The sequence below is a fragment of the Vombatus ursinus genome, unplaced genomic scaffold (genome assembly GCF_900497805.2).
Source record: "Vombatus ursinus unplaced genomic scaffold, bare-nosed wombat genome assembly UNPS02014782.1, whole genome shotgun sequence".
NCBI lineage: Eukaryota > Metazoa > Chordata > Mammalia > Diprotodontia > Vombatidae > Vombatus > Vombatus ursinus.
In genome coordinates, this window is record NW_020954560.1 from 1,270,944 (window position 1) to 1,283,527 (window position 12,584).

General features: G+C 41.4%; 1 protein-coding gene across 1 annotated transcript in view; it reads right to left on the reverse strand.

Moving 5' to 3' along the window:
* HSD3B2 (hydroxy-delta-5-steroid dehydrogenase, 3 beta- and steroid delta-isomerase 2) overlaps positions 1 to 11,848 on the reverse strand; it is a 15,058-nt gene extending 3,210 nt beyond the window's left edge. The window contains exons 1-2 of the mRNA XM_027866726.1: positions 11,690 to 11,848; positions 4,620 to 4,808 (exon numbers count right to left, since the gene is read on the reverse strand). Of these exons, the coding sequence (XP_027722527.1) occupies positions 4,620 to 4,808; positions 11,690 to 11,732 (232 nt within the window). The 5' untranslated portion in view covers positions 11,733 to 11,848. The remainder of the gene's footprint in view (positions 1 to 4,619; positions 4,809 to 11,689) is intronic.
* Positions 11,849 to 12,584: the final 736 nt, after the last annotated feature.

Sequence of the window (12,584 nt, forward strand, 5' to 3'; positions counted from 1 at the left end):
TCATCATCATCATCATCATCATCATCATCATCATCATCATCATCATCCAATTGCTGTGCAGCAGACCTGCCCTTGGCATCTTTCCTGACCTCTGGAACCTGGAAGTTGGGGCATGAAAAGAGGCAGTGGTAGCAGGATGAAGGCTTTAGAGGGTGGATATTGAGCCTTGGGAGTTGGTTGGCTGCTATCCTTTGGTCTCAAAGAGGACTAAAATGTGTCCACTATGTGTCAGATTGTGGCTGATCAGGCCAATATGAGCTCAGGAACTGGAGAGGATACGGATAGAATAGATAGGGAGCACTGAGTTATGGGGGAGGGGGAATCAGGAGGAGGAAGAAGAAGAGAAAGAAACCAGAAGGAGGGTAAATGTGGGTGGGAGGTGAGAAATGGTTGGGAGAGTCACGTGGAGCGGAGAGAGAGACACAGAAGACAGAAATGGGTGAAAGCCCCTTGGCCTCTTTCACCGTTTCCTTGCGAGCCAGTCCCTCTGCTTCGTCTCTAGGATATACCCAAATGATCCAAATGTTCCTCTCACTTTGCGCTTCTCCTTTAATTTTTTAGTCTGCACATGGCCATCCCAGAATACTGTAATTCATTCTAAACCCTGGATCAGAAGACAAGGTGAAGGTATGAGAGAAATTAATGTTATACTTTTATATTAATAAGCAATTATTCATCGTTATCAACCCTTTCCCCTTCTATTTCCTGTAAAGGCCTAACTTCTGTTAAGGTCAGACAGACTCTACAAAGCATGGCTAGTTGATGAGATTTTTCCTAGCCCTCAAGGCACATACTCCTCAATTTTGGGTGCCACCCAACTTTTAAGGGACCCCACTCAACTATGAGGTCTAATTTCTTTTTTTTTTCCTTTTTAGGCAATTGGGGTTAAGCGACTTGCCCAGGGTCACACAGCTAGTAAGTGTCAAGTGTTTGGTCTGAGGCCAGATTTGAACGCAGGTCCTCCTGATTTCAGGGCTGGTGCTCTATCCACTGTACCACCTAGCTGCCCCCTGAGGCCTAATTTCTGTTGAGCATAAATATAATCTAGTCTGGGTGAGCCCTTACCCAGAGGGAAGGAACCCCTGCCCTTGGACCCCTCTGCTAGAGTTTAAGGTGACCTAGCTCATGAAGGAGGAAACCAGCCTTCGAGGTCCAGATGGAAATGGCTTCCCTTCTCCAGATTGCTGGAGGCTCCCGAGTTTCATGATTAAGCCACATTCTCAGCTCTAGGAGCTGAAGACTTTTAGCCCAGTTCTTCATTAAATGTCCCCCAATCAAGGTTGAGTTTCAGTTGTCAGGGGAATTCCCTTTCAGAAGGTATTTAAGGCATTTCAAGGTCTCTCTTGGGGTCTTTGGTTACTGAGAGAAACCACTGACTATCAATTCCTTATTGCTGGGTAGCCTAATTAATAAATTGATTATTAATTACTCAGAAACTCTGTTTCTCAGGGTTTTCATTCATCACAGGTAATAGAGACGGTGGTGGTGGTGGTAGGGAAATAGTGCTCAGCACTCTGGCATTCAGCTCACTGCCTGGTGCACATCATTGTGGAACAGAAAAGTCCAATTCTGGTGTATTAGGCAACTCAGGAAGTATTTCTTTCCCTGTATCCTCTCCTTCTCCTCTCACAGCCTCACCATACACACACTGAGGGAGGCGATTGTACAAAGCCACGCTTCTTAATGTGATTTTAAAAAAATCTGTATTTTTTAAATGCCCAAAATACCATTCTTCATTGACAAATAGGTGTTTATTTTATCACAGTGGAGGTGGGTAGCACACGAGACCTGAGGTTTGTAATTTTTCAAATCTTGTCTAATAATGATAAAGCATTTTAAGGTTTTCAAAGCACTGAACATATCCTACCTCATTTGATCCTCCCAACAGCTCTTTTAAGATAGGTGCTATTATTGTCGCTATTTTATAGGTGAGTAAACTGAGGCAGACAGAGGTTAAGTGACTCACCCAGGGTCATACATCTAGTAAGTGTCTGAAATAGGATTGAACCCAGATCTTCCTGACTTCATGACTCAGTGCTCTTACCCATTCCACCACTTGTACCTAAAAACAATAGCAATGTGGGCAACCACATGCCTTGATCTAAGAACTTCTAAGATGTCTCTTTGTAACAGGAGGAATCATGATAGGCGACAAAGAAATGGGGAAGGAGGGGAGTTCAAAGAGAGGAATTTGGTTCCTAGAACTGACACTAACTTGCTACATGACCCTGGCTGGGACCATTATCTGACATTATTGTGCCATCAGCCTCTCACCTATAAAACTTCAAAGGAGGGAGAGGGAGTGTGGCACAGTGGATAGAGAGCTGGCCCCAGAGGTAGAAAGACTGAAATTCCAGGCCTGCCTCTGAGAGTCAGACCCTGATCCAGCCAGTTGACCTCTCATTGTCCAAGCAACAAGAGTTCTTAACCTTTCTTGTGTCCTCGACCCTTTGACCATTTGGTAAAGACAGTGGATCCCTTCTCTGAATAATGTTTTTAAATGCACAAAATAAAATGCATGGGATTAAAAAGGAAACCAATTATATTGAAATACAATTATCAAAATTTAAAAAAAAAAAAACCAAAACAGAAGCTCCCAGACCCCAGCAGGTTTGGAACCTGGGCTCTTAGACTATAAATTACAAACCAGATGCAATCTACCTTGGTAGAGAAAGACTTGCCACATTAGAAATTCTTTATATCAATGAAATCATAGGGCTGGTTAAAAAAATAGGGATAGTAATACTGACCCTAACTATCTGTCTCTCAGGGTGATTGCAAGGACCATGATTAAAAAGATGGAAAGGCTTCTTGAAAAGTGAAAAATGTGAACAATGTCATAGTGTTCCCGGGCACAGCTCTATGGATGGGACCCCTTGGCACTGCCCAGTTTCACTGCCTTGAGAGCCCAGGGGCCTGAATCTGGCTGGCATGTTTCTCCATAGAAGCACATGTGCTTTTAGTGAAGCAAGCATGCTCCCCTGCATTTTGTGCTCCAAAGAAAAGAAAGAGGTAAAGGACAAGCGTTTCTTAAGTTCTTACTATGTCTAGCACTGTGCTAAGATGGCAGATGGTGTCTGCAAGAAGCTGAGGGAAGAGGAAGATGGGGCCCTGGCACCTACTTCACTGGTTCTTATCAAGGCACAACCTTGAAAGATTATCTCTGCCATCTCCCTTTCTCCTAGCACCAAACCAAACAAGGCATTGGTTTATCTGGGCAGAGAAGACTCTTCTGACCTGGTCTGGCACAGTATTCATTCATTCATTCATTCATTCATTCATTCATTCATTCATTCATTCAGTTATTTGACAAACCATTACTGTGTGTCTCTATGTTCAAAGCATTGTGCTTAGAGGCCATGGCTGAAAGATGTCCTACCATCTTCCCTTACCAAGAACAAGCCAAACCACTATTTCACATCCCAGTCATTTGCGCAACTTTAAAAAGTGAGCTGATTCAGATCACAGAAAAGGAGAAATGGATACTACTCCTGGTTGTATCACGGTGGTCTCAGCAAGTAAGTTTATCTGTCCTCAGGCCTTAATTTTCTCATTTGCCAAATAGAGCTAATATTTGCTCTACCTCCTTCAAAGAGTTGTGAGGCAATGTGTGTAGATTGCACTCCTAGGGACAGGATGGGGTGTGAGTGGGGACAAGGCAAAAAGTCTTTGAAAAATCTACTGTCAGGAGCTGTTTAGCTTTTGCTCTGTACCAGAGACTCATTTTAAGAAAGGCCTAATGAAAAAAAAAAGACCTAATGAATTTTAGCTACAAAATTGACTCTCTCCTTTTAGCCCAAATCTAGATTTTCTGGTGAGGAAGGACAGGACCAGATTAAGTTGTAGATAATCACTGAAGTTGGTGGCCCAGTGTTTCAGCCTCTTAACTTCCCAACCGATGCCCTAACCAGGCCCTCTATTGCTAACACATTTTGGCTGCCATTTTATTCCCTACTGTTTCACTTTAAGAAAGGTGTAAAGAGAAGAGAGAAAAGTAGCAGGCTTAGTAATGGGGAAGAAGGGAACAGCAGGAGGAGGACATAAAGCAAACAAACCAGAAAAAACCCCAGGGTGCCAGCAATCAGGAAATCCTTTGTTGTAGCAGGAAGCAGGAGCTCATATAGGCTCACAGAATGTTCAGAATGGAACATTCTGAGCTATTCTCTGGATCGGCTAGTCTTCTAAGCCTCCCTCATTTAACAAATGGGAAACTGAAGGTCCAAGCTCACATAGTTTCATGGTGACAGAGCTATGCCTAGAAGCCAGGTCTCTGGACTCTTGGTCCAATACTTCTTCCTCTCTCTCCTATGAATTTTTTTTTTGGTTGGTGCTTTGAAAATCAAGTTAACTAATAGTGTGGTTCATCTTTGTACAGCAGCTGTGGCCATTTGAGAGGCCCTCTGACATGGAATGATAAGATCACAAGCACAGATTTAGCTCTAGAAAGGATGTTAGAAGACACTGAGTCTAACCCTCTTATTTGAAGAAGCTGAGGCACAAAGAGGTTCAGTGCTTTGCCTAGGGTCACGGTTAATAAGTGTCTAAGGTGGGATTTGAACCCAGGTGCTCCTGGCTCTAAATTCCACAGGAACACACCCAGAACTATTGAGCTCACTTACCTGAAAATTCTAATAGCAACTGAGGACTGAAGACTTTGTCCAGGACCCGGATCTCCTCCAGCTCTTTTTCTTCCTCCAGCAGCAGGCGGACGATCCTCTGCCCCAGAAATCCTCCTGCCCCTGTCACCAGACAGCTCCACTTCTCCATAGGCAATGTAGTACTAATTACCTCTTGGCAGAACACTCCTGCTGATGGAGACAGGCAGAACTTGGACCTCTAAAAGAAGCCCCAGGCTAGACTGGGGCTGTGGGAAATCTAGAAGTTGCTGAGAGTCAGATTTTGTCTTGCTCTCAGGGAAAACCTTCCTAAATGATTAGTTGTCCCAAATTGAAATAGACTGGTAGCAGTGAGGTCTCCATTATCATATGACATCAAGCAAAGTCAGGACAGTCACACATGGTAAAGGCATTAGAGAAGAGCTTCCTATGTCGGTTGGGGTTTGGACTCTGATTACCCTTAAGAGGCTATGGATTCTGAATCTTCTCTGATTCCTTCATTTGCATTTGTCCCTAGAGGATCTCTAGCCCCACCAAAACTAGAAGTGAAATAGGTGGTCAAGAAGGAAAACACACACACACACACACACACACACACACACACAGACAGTCTAACTCCTGTTAGTTGTCAAAAGGCAGTACCTTCCAGTCCTTTAAATAAGCCTGGATGCTGGTTGTCCTTTACCACTAAAGACAGATGACTAGTTTCACGTTCTGCTGAGAGCTAGGCTCTTGGGTCCTCCTCCTTGCCTTGGAATGTGCGGCTTTTACAAAATTGTTTCTCTTTTTGATTTCTCAGTCTTTCTCCTCCTGCTTTGAGCAAGGTCAGCTTTGTCATGACTCTCAGGCCCTATCAGAAGCTCATGGTCATCTCAAGGTTTCAGCTCATTCCTCAGGATGTGGGAGGGAAGGACACATCTATCCTCGGGTGTAAGAGAACCAGATTCAAGCAATGTGAGTCTTAGACAAGGAAGTAATTGGATAAGGGTGAGAGCCTCCTGTCTCCCAGAAGAGGTTTTGTTTAGCTAGAGACAGCAAGGTAGAACAGTGGATAGAGTGCTTGGCCCGGAGTCAGAAAGGCCTGAGTTCAAATCCAGCCTCAGATACTTACTGGTTGTGTGATCCTTGGGAAGTCCCTTAACCTCTGTTTGCCTCATTTTCCTCAAATGTAAAATGGGAATAATAATATCACCTACCTCGTAGGGTTGCTGTAAAGGTCAAATGAAATAATATTTGTGAAGTGTTTAGCACAGTGCCTGGCACATAGTCGGTGCTATATAAATGCTACCACTATCAAAATCCTACCCATCCTTGCATCTAGCTCAAATTCCACATTTTTTTTGCTTCTTGGTGAGGCAATTGGGGTTAAGTGACTTGCCCAGGGTCACACAGCTAGTAAGCATCATGTGTCTGAGGCTGGATTTGAACTCGGGTCCTCCTTACTCCAAGGCTGGAGCTCTATCCACTGTACCATCTAGCTGCCCCATAAATTCCACATTTTTCATGGATCTTTCTCTGACTTGACATACACTGGCTGTGTCACCCTGGGTAAATCACTTAACCTTTCAACATCCTAGCAACTCCCTAAGACTTACAGAGTTTTAGAGAAGGTACTGACCTGAATTGGTAGAGGGAATTAACTCTATCTGTGGCTTCCCTACATCACTGAAATCATATGTCCAATCTCTATTCTGACCCTTTCCCTGACTTGACTTTCCTTCTCTATCACAAACTCTAGGAGAAGAAGTCATTCTCCTACTGCAACAGGTTTTTTTCTCCCTTGTCCTCATTTATTTTAAAATGACCTTCTATATTCAGGTCACATCAGGAACACATTTTCAAATGATTTTGGTATAGGGTGTTAAGATGTTATGCTAAAACTAATTTCTGTCAAACTGAATTCTAGTTTCCCCAGTTTTTTAATCAAAAAGAGTCCTTCCAATTTTATCTTCTTGAGTCAAACACCGTGCAATTGTTTTTGATTGCTTCATTTTCTTTCTTATCTAATCTGTTCCAGTGATGTACTTTGTTTTCTTTCTTTTTAACCTTCCCCCAGGAGTTTTGATGATTCCCGTTTAATAATAACAATGATAATGACAAGGATGATTATAGCTAGCATCTCTATAGCACTTTAAAATTTACAAAACAGAGTTTCCAAACAGATCTAGAAAACACATCAGACTGAATCCTCCCTGATGGAGACATCCAGAAAAAGTCACAGCCATTCATTTTTCCAATCCAGACCAGCATAGAGAAACAGAGAGGTCTGCAGACAGTGGGGATGGGGTCTTGTCATGAGCACAAAGCTAATGAGATACTCCATTGCCCAGCAAGATGCTATACATCAAGTCAAGAGGAGATCCCAGACCCATATCAGAGCACTAAGTACAGGGGGCAGCAGCAGGTGTCCATTGGCAGCTTTGGCACTCACTACCTAGTTTCAGGGTAAGAAGAGAAACTGGACTAGGGGGTTGCATTCCTGGGTAGGGAGGTCTGGGACTGTGTACTGAGAAGGAGTAAATTCAGAAGCAAGTAGCAGTAGGGTAGCTCAGACCACAAGAGCAGAGCAGGGTCTCAGTTCTAGCTTCTGGACTAGTCTGAAGTTTGGTGAGGCTTTAAGAACAGGTTAAGAATCCTAGACCAAAGGGTAACCTACAACAGCACAGCATTATAGGAGCTAAGTCCAGGAGTAGTCTACTGTTGCTCAGATCCAAATTCAGGTCAGGAGCTTTCGGAGCTCAGACTAAGGGGAAAGGATAACAATGATCCTGTGCCTTGAATCAGACCACTGTGGGACCACTGAAAGCTTGCAGGTTATCAGTCTATCTCTGAGATATTGGAAACAGGTAATAATCAATACCCAAAGAAAATAATAACAGGACCAGCCCCCTTTCCTTCCAGGAGTGTGGCAGAGCCTAGTGCTAACACCAAATCTCAAGTCAGGAAGCAGGCTGGAAGAAGAAGCAAACAAAAACAAGAACCCCACCATAAAGAGCTGTTATGGTGGTGGGGAAACTTAAGAAACAGACATAGAAATGCATGATTCAAAGACACCTATAAACAAAGCCTCTGAGAAAAACACAGCTTGAGTACAAACTGAACTAGAATTCCTAGAAGAGATGAAGTAAGGGTTTAAAAAAAGAGTTAGAAATATTTTTATAAATTAAATGAGAGTACAGGAAAAAATGGGAGAAAAAAGTTGAAAGCGATGGAAGAAAGAATTGAAAAGGGAATTAACAGTTTAGTGCAAGAGGTACAGAAGACTTGTTCAAGCATCAAACTCCCTGAAAATTAGAATGGCCTAAATAGAAGTCAATGACTCCAGGAGAAAACAAGAAATATTAAAACAAAGTCAAAATACTGAAAAAATACAAGAAAATATAAGATATCTTATAGCAAAAACAACTGACCTGGAAACAGATTAGGGAGAAAAAAAGTTAAGAATCATTGAATGCCATGACCAAAAAAGAACCTAGACATCAAATTTCAAGAAATCTTAAAATAAAACTAGCTAGATCTCTTGGAGCCAGAGACTAAAGTAGAAATAGAAAGAATCTATTGGCCATATCCTGCAAGAAACCCCCAAAGGAAAATTCATAAGAACATCTTAGCTAAAATCCAGAACTTCTAGGTCAAACTAAAAATACTACAAGTGGACAGAAAGAAAGAATTTAAGTACCAAGGGGCCATAGTCAGGTCCCCATATGAAGCCTTTCACCATGAAAGAATAGAGAATTTAGAACATGATATTCCAGAAGGCAAAAGATATAGGATTACAGCTAAGAATACCTTATCCAGTAAAACTGAATATAAAGAGGAAAAACGAATACTTAATGAGATACAGCACTTCCAAGCATTTCTGATAAAAAAGACCATAGTTGAACAGAAACTCTGAAGTGCAAACACGGGAGTTAAGAGAAACAGAAAAAAGTAAATATGAACAAACCATTTTAAGGGAATAATTCCCCACTTGATGGACATCCCCTCCGTTTTTGTCTTCTTTGCCATTACAAGAAGAGCTGCTATAAATATTTTTGTACATATGGGTACTTTCCCCTTTTCTTTGATCTCTTTGGGTTATAGGCCTAGTAGTGGTATTGCTAGGTCAAAAGTAGGTACCATTTAGTAACTTTTGAGGCATTGTTTCAAATTACTGTCCTAAATGACTGGACCAACTCATAGCTTGACCAGCAGTGCATTAAAGTTTGTTTTCCTGCAGCCCCTACAACATTTGTCTTTTACTCTTTTGTCATCTTTGATAACTTAATAGAAAAGGTAAGGTGGAATTTCAGAGTTGTTTTAATTTGCATTCCTTAAATTACTAGTTATTTGGAACATTTTAAAATATGGTTATTGATAGCTTGGATTTCTTCCAGCGAAAACTGCCTATTTGTATTTATCAACCATTTGGGAATGGATCTTACTCTTATAAATTTGAATCAAGTCCTGTTATGTCTTAGAAATAAGACCTTTATCAGAGAAACTTGCTATCAAGATTCCCCCTCTTCCTTCCACCCCCCCCCCCCCCGCCTATTACCTGTTTCTCTTTTAATTTAGCTGCATTGGTTTTGTTGGTGTAAAAACTTAAAAAAAAAACTTAATGGAATTGTGCCTCCATTTTGCCTCCTCTAAGTCTGTTTTATAGCTAGCTCTTCCAACACTGTGTCAAATAGTAGTGGTTATGATGGATATCCTTTACTTCTGATCTTATTGGAATGACAAACAGAGGAGATCCCATTAGCAAATCAGCTAAACCCTTTGATCCTCCATTACCTCACCTACAAAATGTGGATAATACCGGCAATACATACCTCACAGGGCTTATGTGGAGCTCAAATCAGATAATGTAAATGAAGCATTTTGTATAAACGTCAGTCATTGTTATTTAGTGGTTCTGACACTATTTTTATAGGAACAGATATTTTATAGGACCACACAGATATTTTCCTCTGTTACTTGCCCTTACTTTCATCTTTTATGATCCTCAGTTGGTTAGTGAATTATCTAATTATCCACATTAATCTTCAGATTATAGATTTTGAGTTGAATGTGATGTTAAAGGTCATCTCATCAAATTCTCCTATTTTACAAATGAGGATACTGAAGCCCAGAGAAGGAAAGACATTGCCCAAGGGTATAGAAATAGAAAGTAACCAATGTGGGATTTGAATTCCTATAATCTGTGGAAGCAATGCAGTGTGGTTGAAAGATTATTAGATTGAAAGTCAGAGCACTTAGATTCAAATCCCGGCTGTGACAACTTCTGCTTGTGTTACCTCGGACAAATCACTTGACCTCTCTAGGTCTTGATTTCCTTATATATAAAATTAGGTGGTTGAACTGGATGATCTTTGAGGTTCATTCTAGCTCTAAATTTATGATTATATGAATCTAAGATTATCATTCTTTTCATTGTCTTGTATTGTCTTTGAACTTTGTTACTGGTTCCCTTCTTGAATTTTGTCTCTTGTGAATTTCTGGATGTGTCCTACCTCTGGTGCTTTGCATAGACTGTCCGCCATACTTGAGATGCCTTCTTCTTCATGTCCTCCTTTCTTTTTTTTTCTTTTTTCAGTCAGAGACAAGGTTTATTAAAATATCGGTTGGGGTAGGCAAGATTCCTAGTGAGTCTGCGCTATTGGCTAGATTTTAAGAATCTGAGCAATTTAATGGGGACAAGATGGGGCTTCTTTACAGAAAGACTGTGGGAAAATCTGGATGTGATCAAGGCATGGAACAGAGAAGTTTGGGGTGACTAGGAGATAATTAAGGGTGGGAAGTGGTGGGGGTGGGGGGAGGCATCCCTGAGGTAACAGACAATGAAGGGCTAGGCTAGGTTAGAGGTAACAGAGAATTGGAGATTGGGGCAGGGTCAAAGCTACAGCACCGACAGCTGAAAGGATTATTAACTGGGAAGGGCTAGGTGCTCCAGGTGAACTCCAGGGATTTGGGAGACGCAGGAATGTCCAGGACCTTTTAGGGGTCCATCATTAGCGTCCCATCATTCCCCCCTCAAACAAATGGGATGCTAATGATGGACCCCTTTTACTGTCTGTTTGCTCTGACTATAGAAATTTGCTATAAAAGGATAAAGCAGGGACAAGATTGAGAATTCAAATATGACAGGATAAAACATCTTTAGCTCTTTTTGAATTCATATAATTCAGTTTTCCAACCATGCATTATCAATTCCACCTCAAAGCCAGTCTCAGGAATAGCCTGTTGGGTAACATTTCTTTTCAAAAGAACATAATGGGGAAGCGGAGCCAGGAGGATCCCATCTTAGACTGAGGCTAAAATTGTCCTTTCTGCTTTTCCCAGAGGTGGGACCTCCCACCTATATCACGTTCTCTCAGAGTAGCTTGCGGCGTTTTTCTCAGATGGCGGATTATTGACTAATGATTATTGGTGGATTATTATGATCCATTAGACAACTCAAAATTCAGTTATAGTCCCAAAAGCTTTTACCTCAAACAACAAATTTCCACTAATCACAGCTTAGAGAAAAATTTTCTAGGATTTACATCTCAAATTTAAATTTGTCCTGGTATAAAAGCCAATTGTTAGAGATCATTTCTATATACTTGCAAATTCTCAGCAAGCCAAGTTCATTGTTTAGGAACTCCATAACCTAAACAAGCTTTTTGGGGAAGTTTACAAAATAAGGGGGTCCACAAGGACCCCAGAGAAGGGACTTCCTATCCACCCTATCTACCCTTAGAGCTGAGGACTGCTCTGAATGGGCAGAACCAATCTAGATGAGGCTTTCACCTCATACCCTCCTTTACACATACACAGTAATCAATTACTAGCTTTAACTTTTAGCATTAAAACAATAACCAACAGTCTTACAATTCTCATAAGTGATAGCCAAATTGTTTTAGCTGTAACCAAATTATGAAAGTTGTTTGACATAACTGATACAAAAGTTTACCAATTTGAGACTTGAAGCGAACCCATTACCAATCAGGTGACTTCAATGTTGTTGAATGCGTTTCCAAATTACTTTACACAGAAAATCAGCATCTCATGATTAATATGTTAAAACTACAACTTTAAAATAACAGACTTACCAAGTTCGGAGTATGGTTGGCTTTTTACTCGTACTGCCTTCATGAGGGTGTTGGGAGGTGGGTGTGGTGGTGAGCAGGACGTGCCTGAACCTGGGTGATACTCGTAGGCTTTCTGGGTTGCCTCAGGGCCCAAGGCTTTCCAACGGGGCCTAGCTGCAGCAGCGGTGCCTCCCTGCTCCTACCTTTCACCTGGTCCGGGAAGGTGAATTTGAAGGTGGGGGGAGGGGAAGGGTGAAATTCTCTTCTCCTAGTCCGATTTGGGCTGAGAGGAGTTCATAGAAAAACCCAGGGCTGTTTGCAATCCCCTGCACTGAGATACTCTTTTGACTGAGGGGGATGGGAGTGGGGGAGGGGAATGACCAGGGTTGGAAGGAGGTGTTTCAAAACTCCTTTATGATCAATCACAGAACCTTCAGAATCTGCTAAGATGTTTTAAGCTGCTCTAGAAGAATCTTAGGAACTTTTCTTTGAACTTTTACAATTTATCTTGGTCCTCTAGATCCCAGAGGCCAGGCACAAAGCTTTCACGGTCCCTACAACATTTGTCCTTTCACTCTTTTGTCATCTTTGATTACTTAATATAAAAGGTAAGGTGGAATTTCAGAGTTGTTTTAGTTTGCATTCCTTTGATCACTAGTTATTTGGAACATTTTAAAATATGGTTATTGATAGCTTGGATTTCTTCCAGCAAAAACTGCCTATTTATATTTTTTGATCATTTGGGAACGGATCTTACTCTTATAAATTTGAATCAAATCCTGTTATGTCTTAGAAATAAGACCTTTATCAGAGAAACTTGCTATCAAGATTCCCCCCCTTCCCAGTCCCCTGCCTATTACCTGTTTCTCTTTTAATTTAGCTGCATTGGTTTTGTTGGTGTAAAAACTTAAAAAAA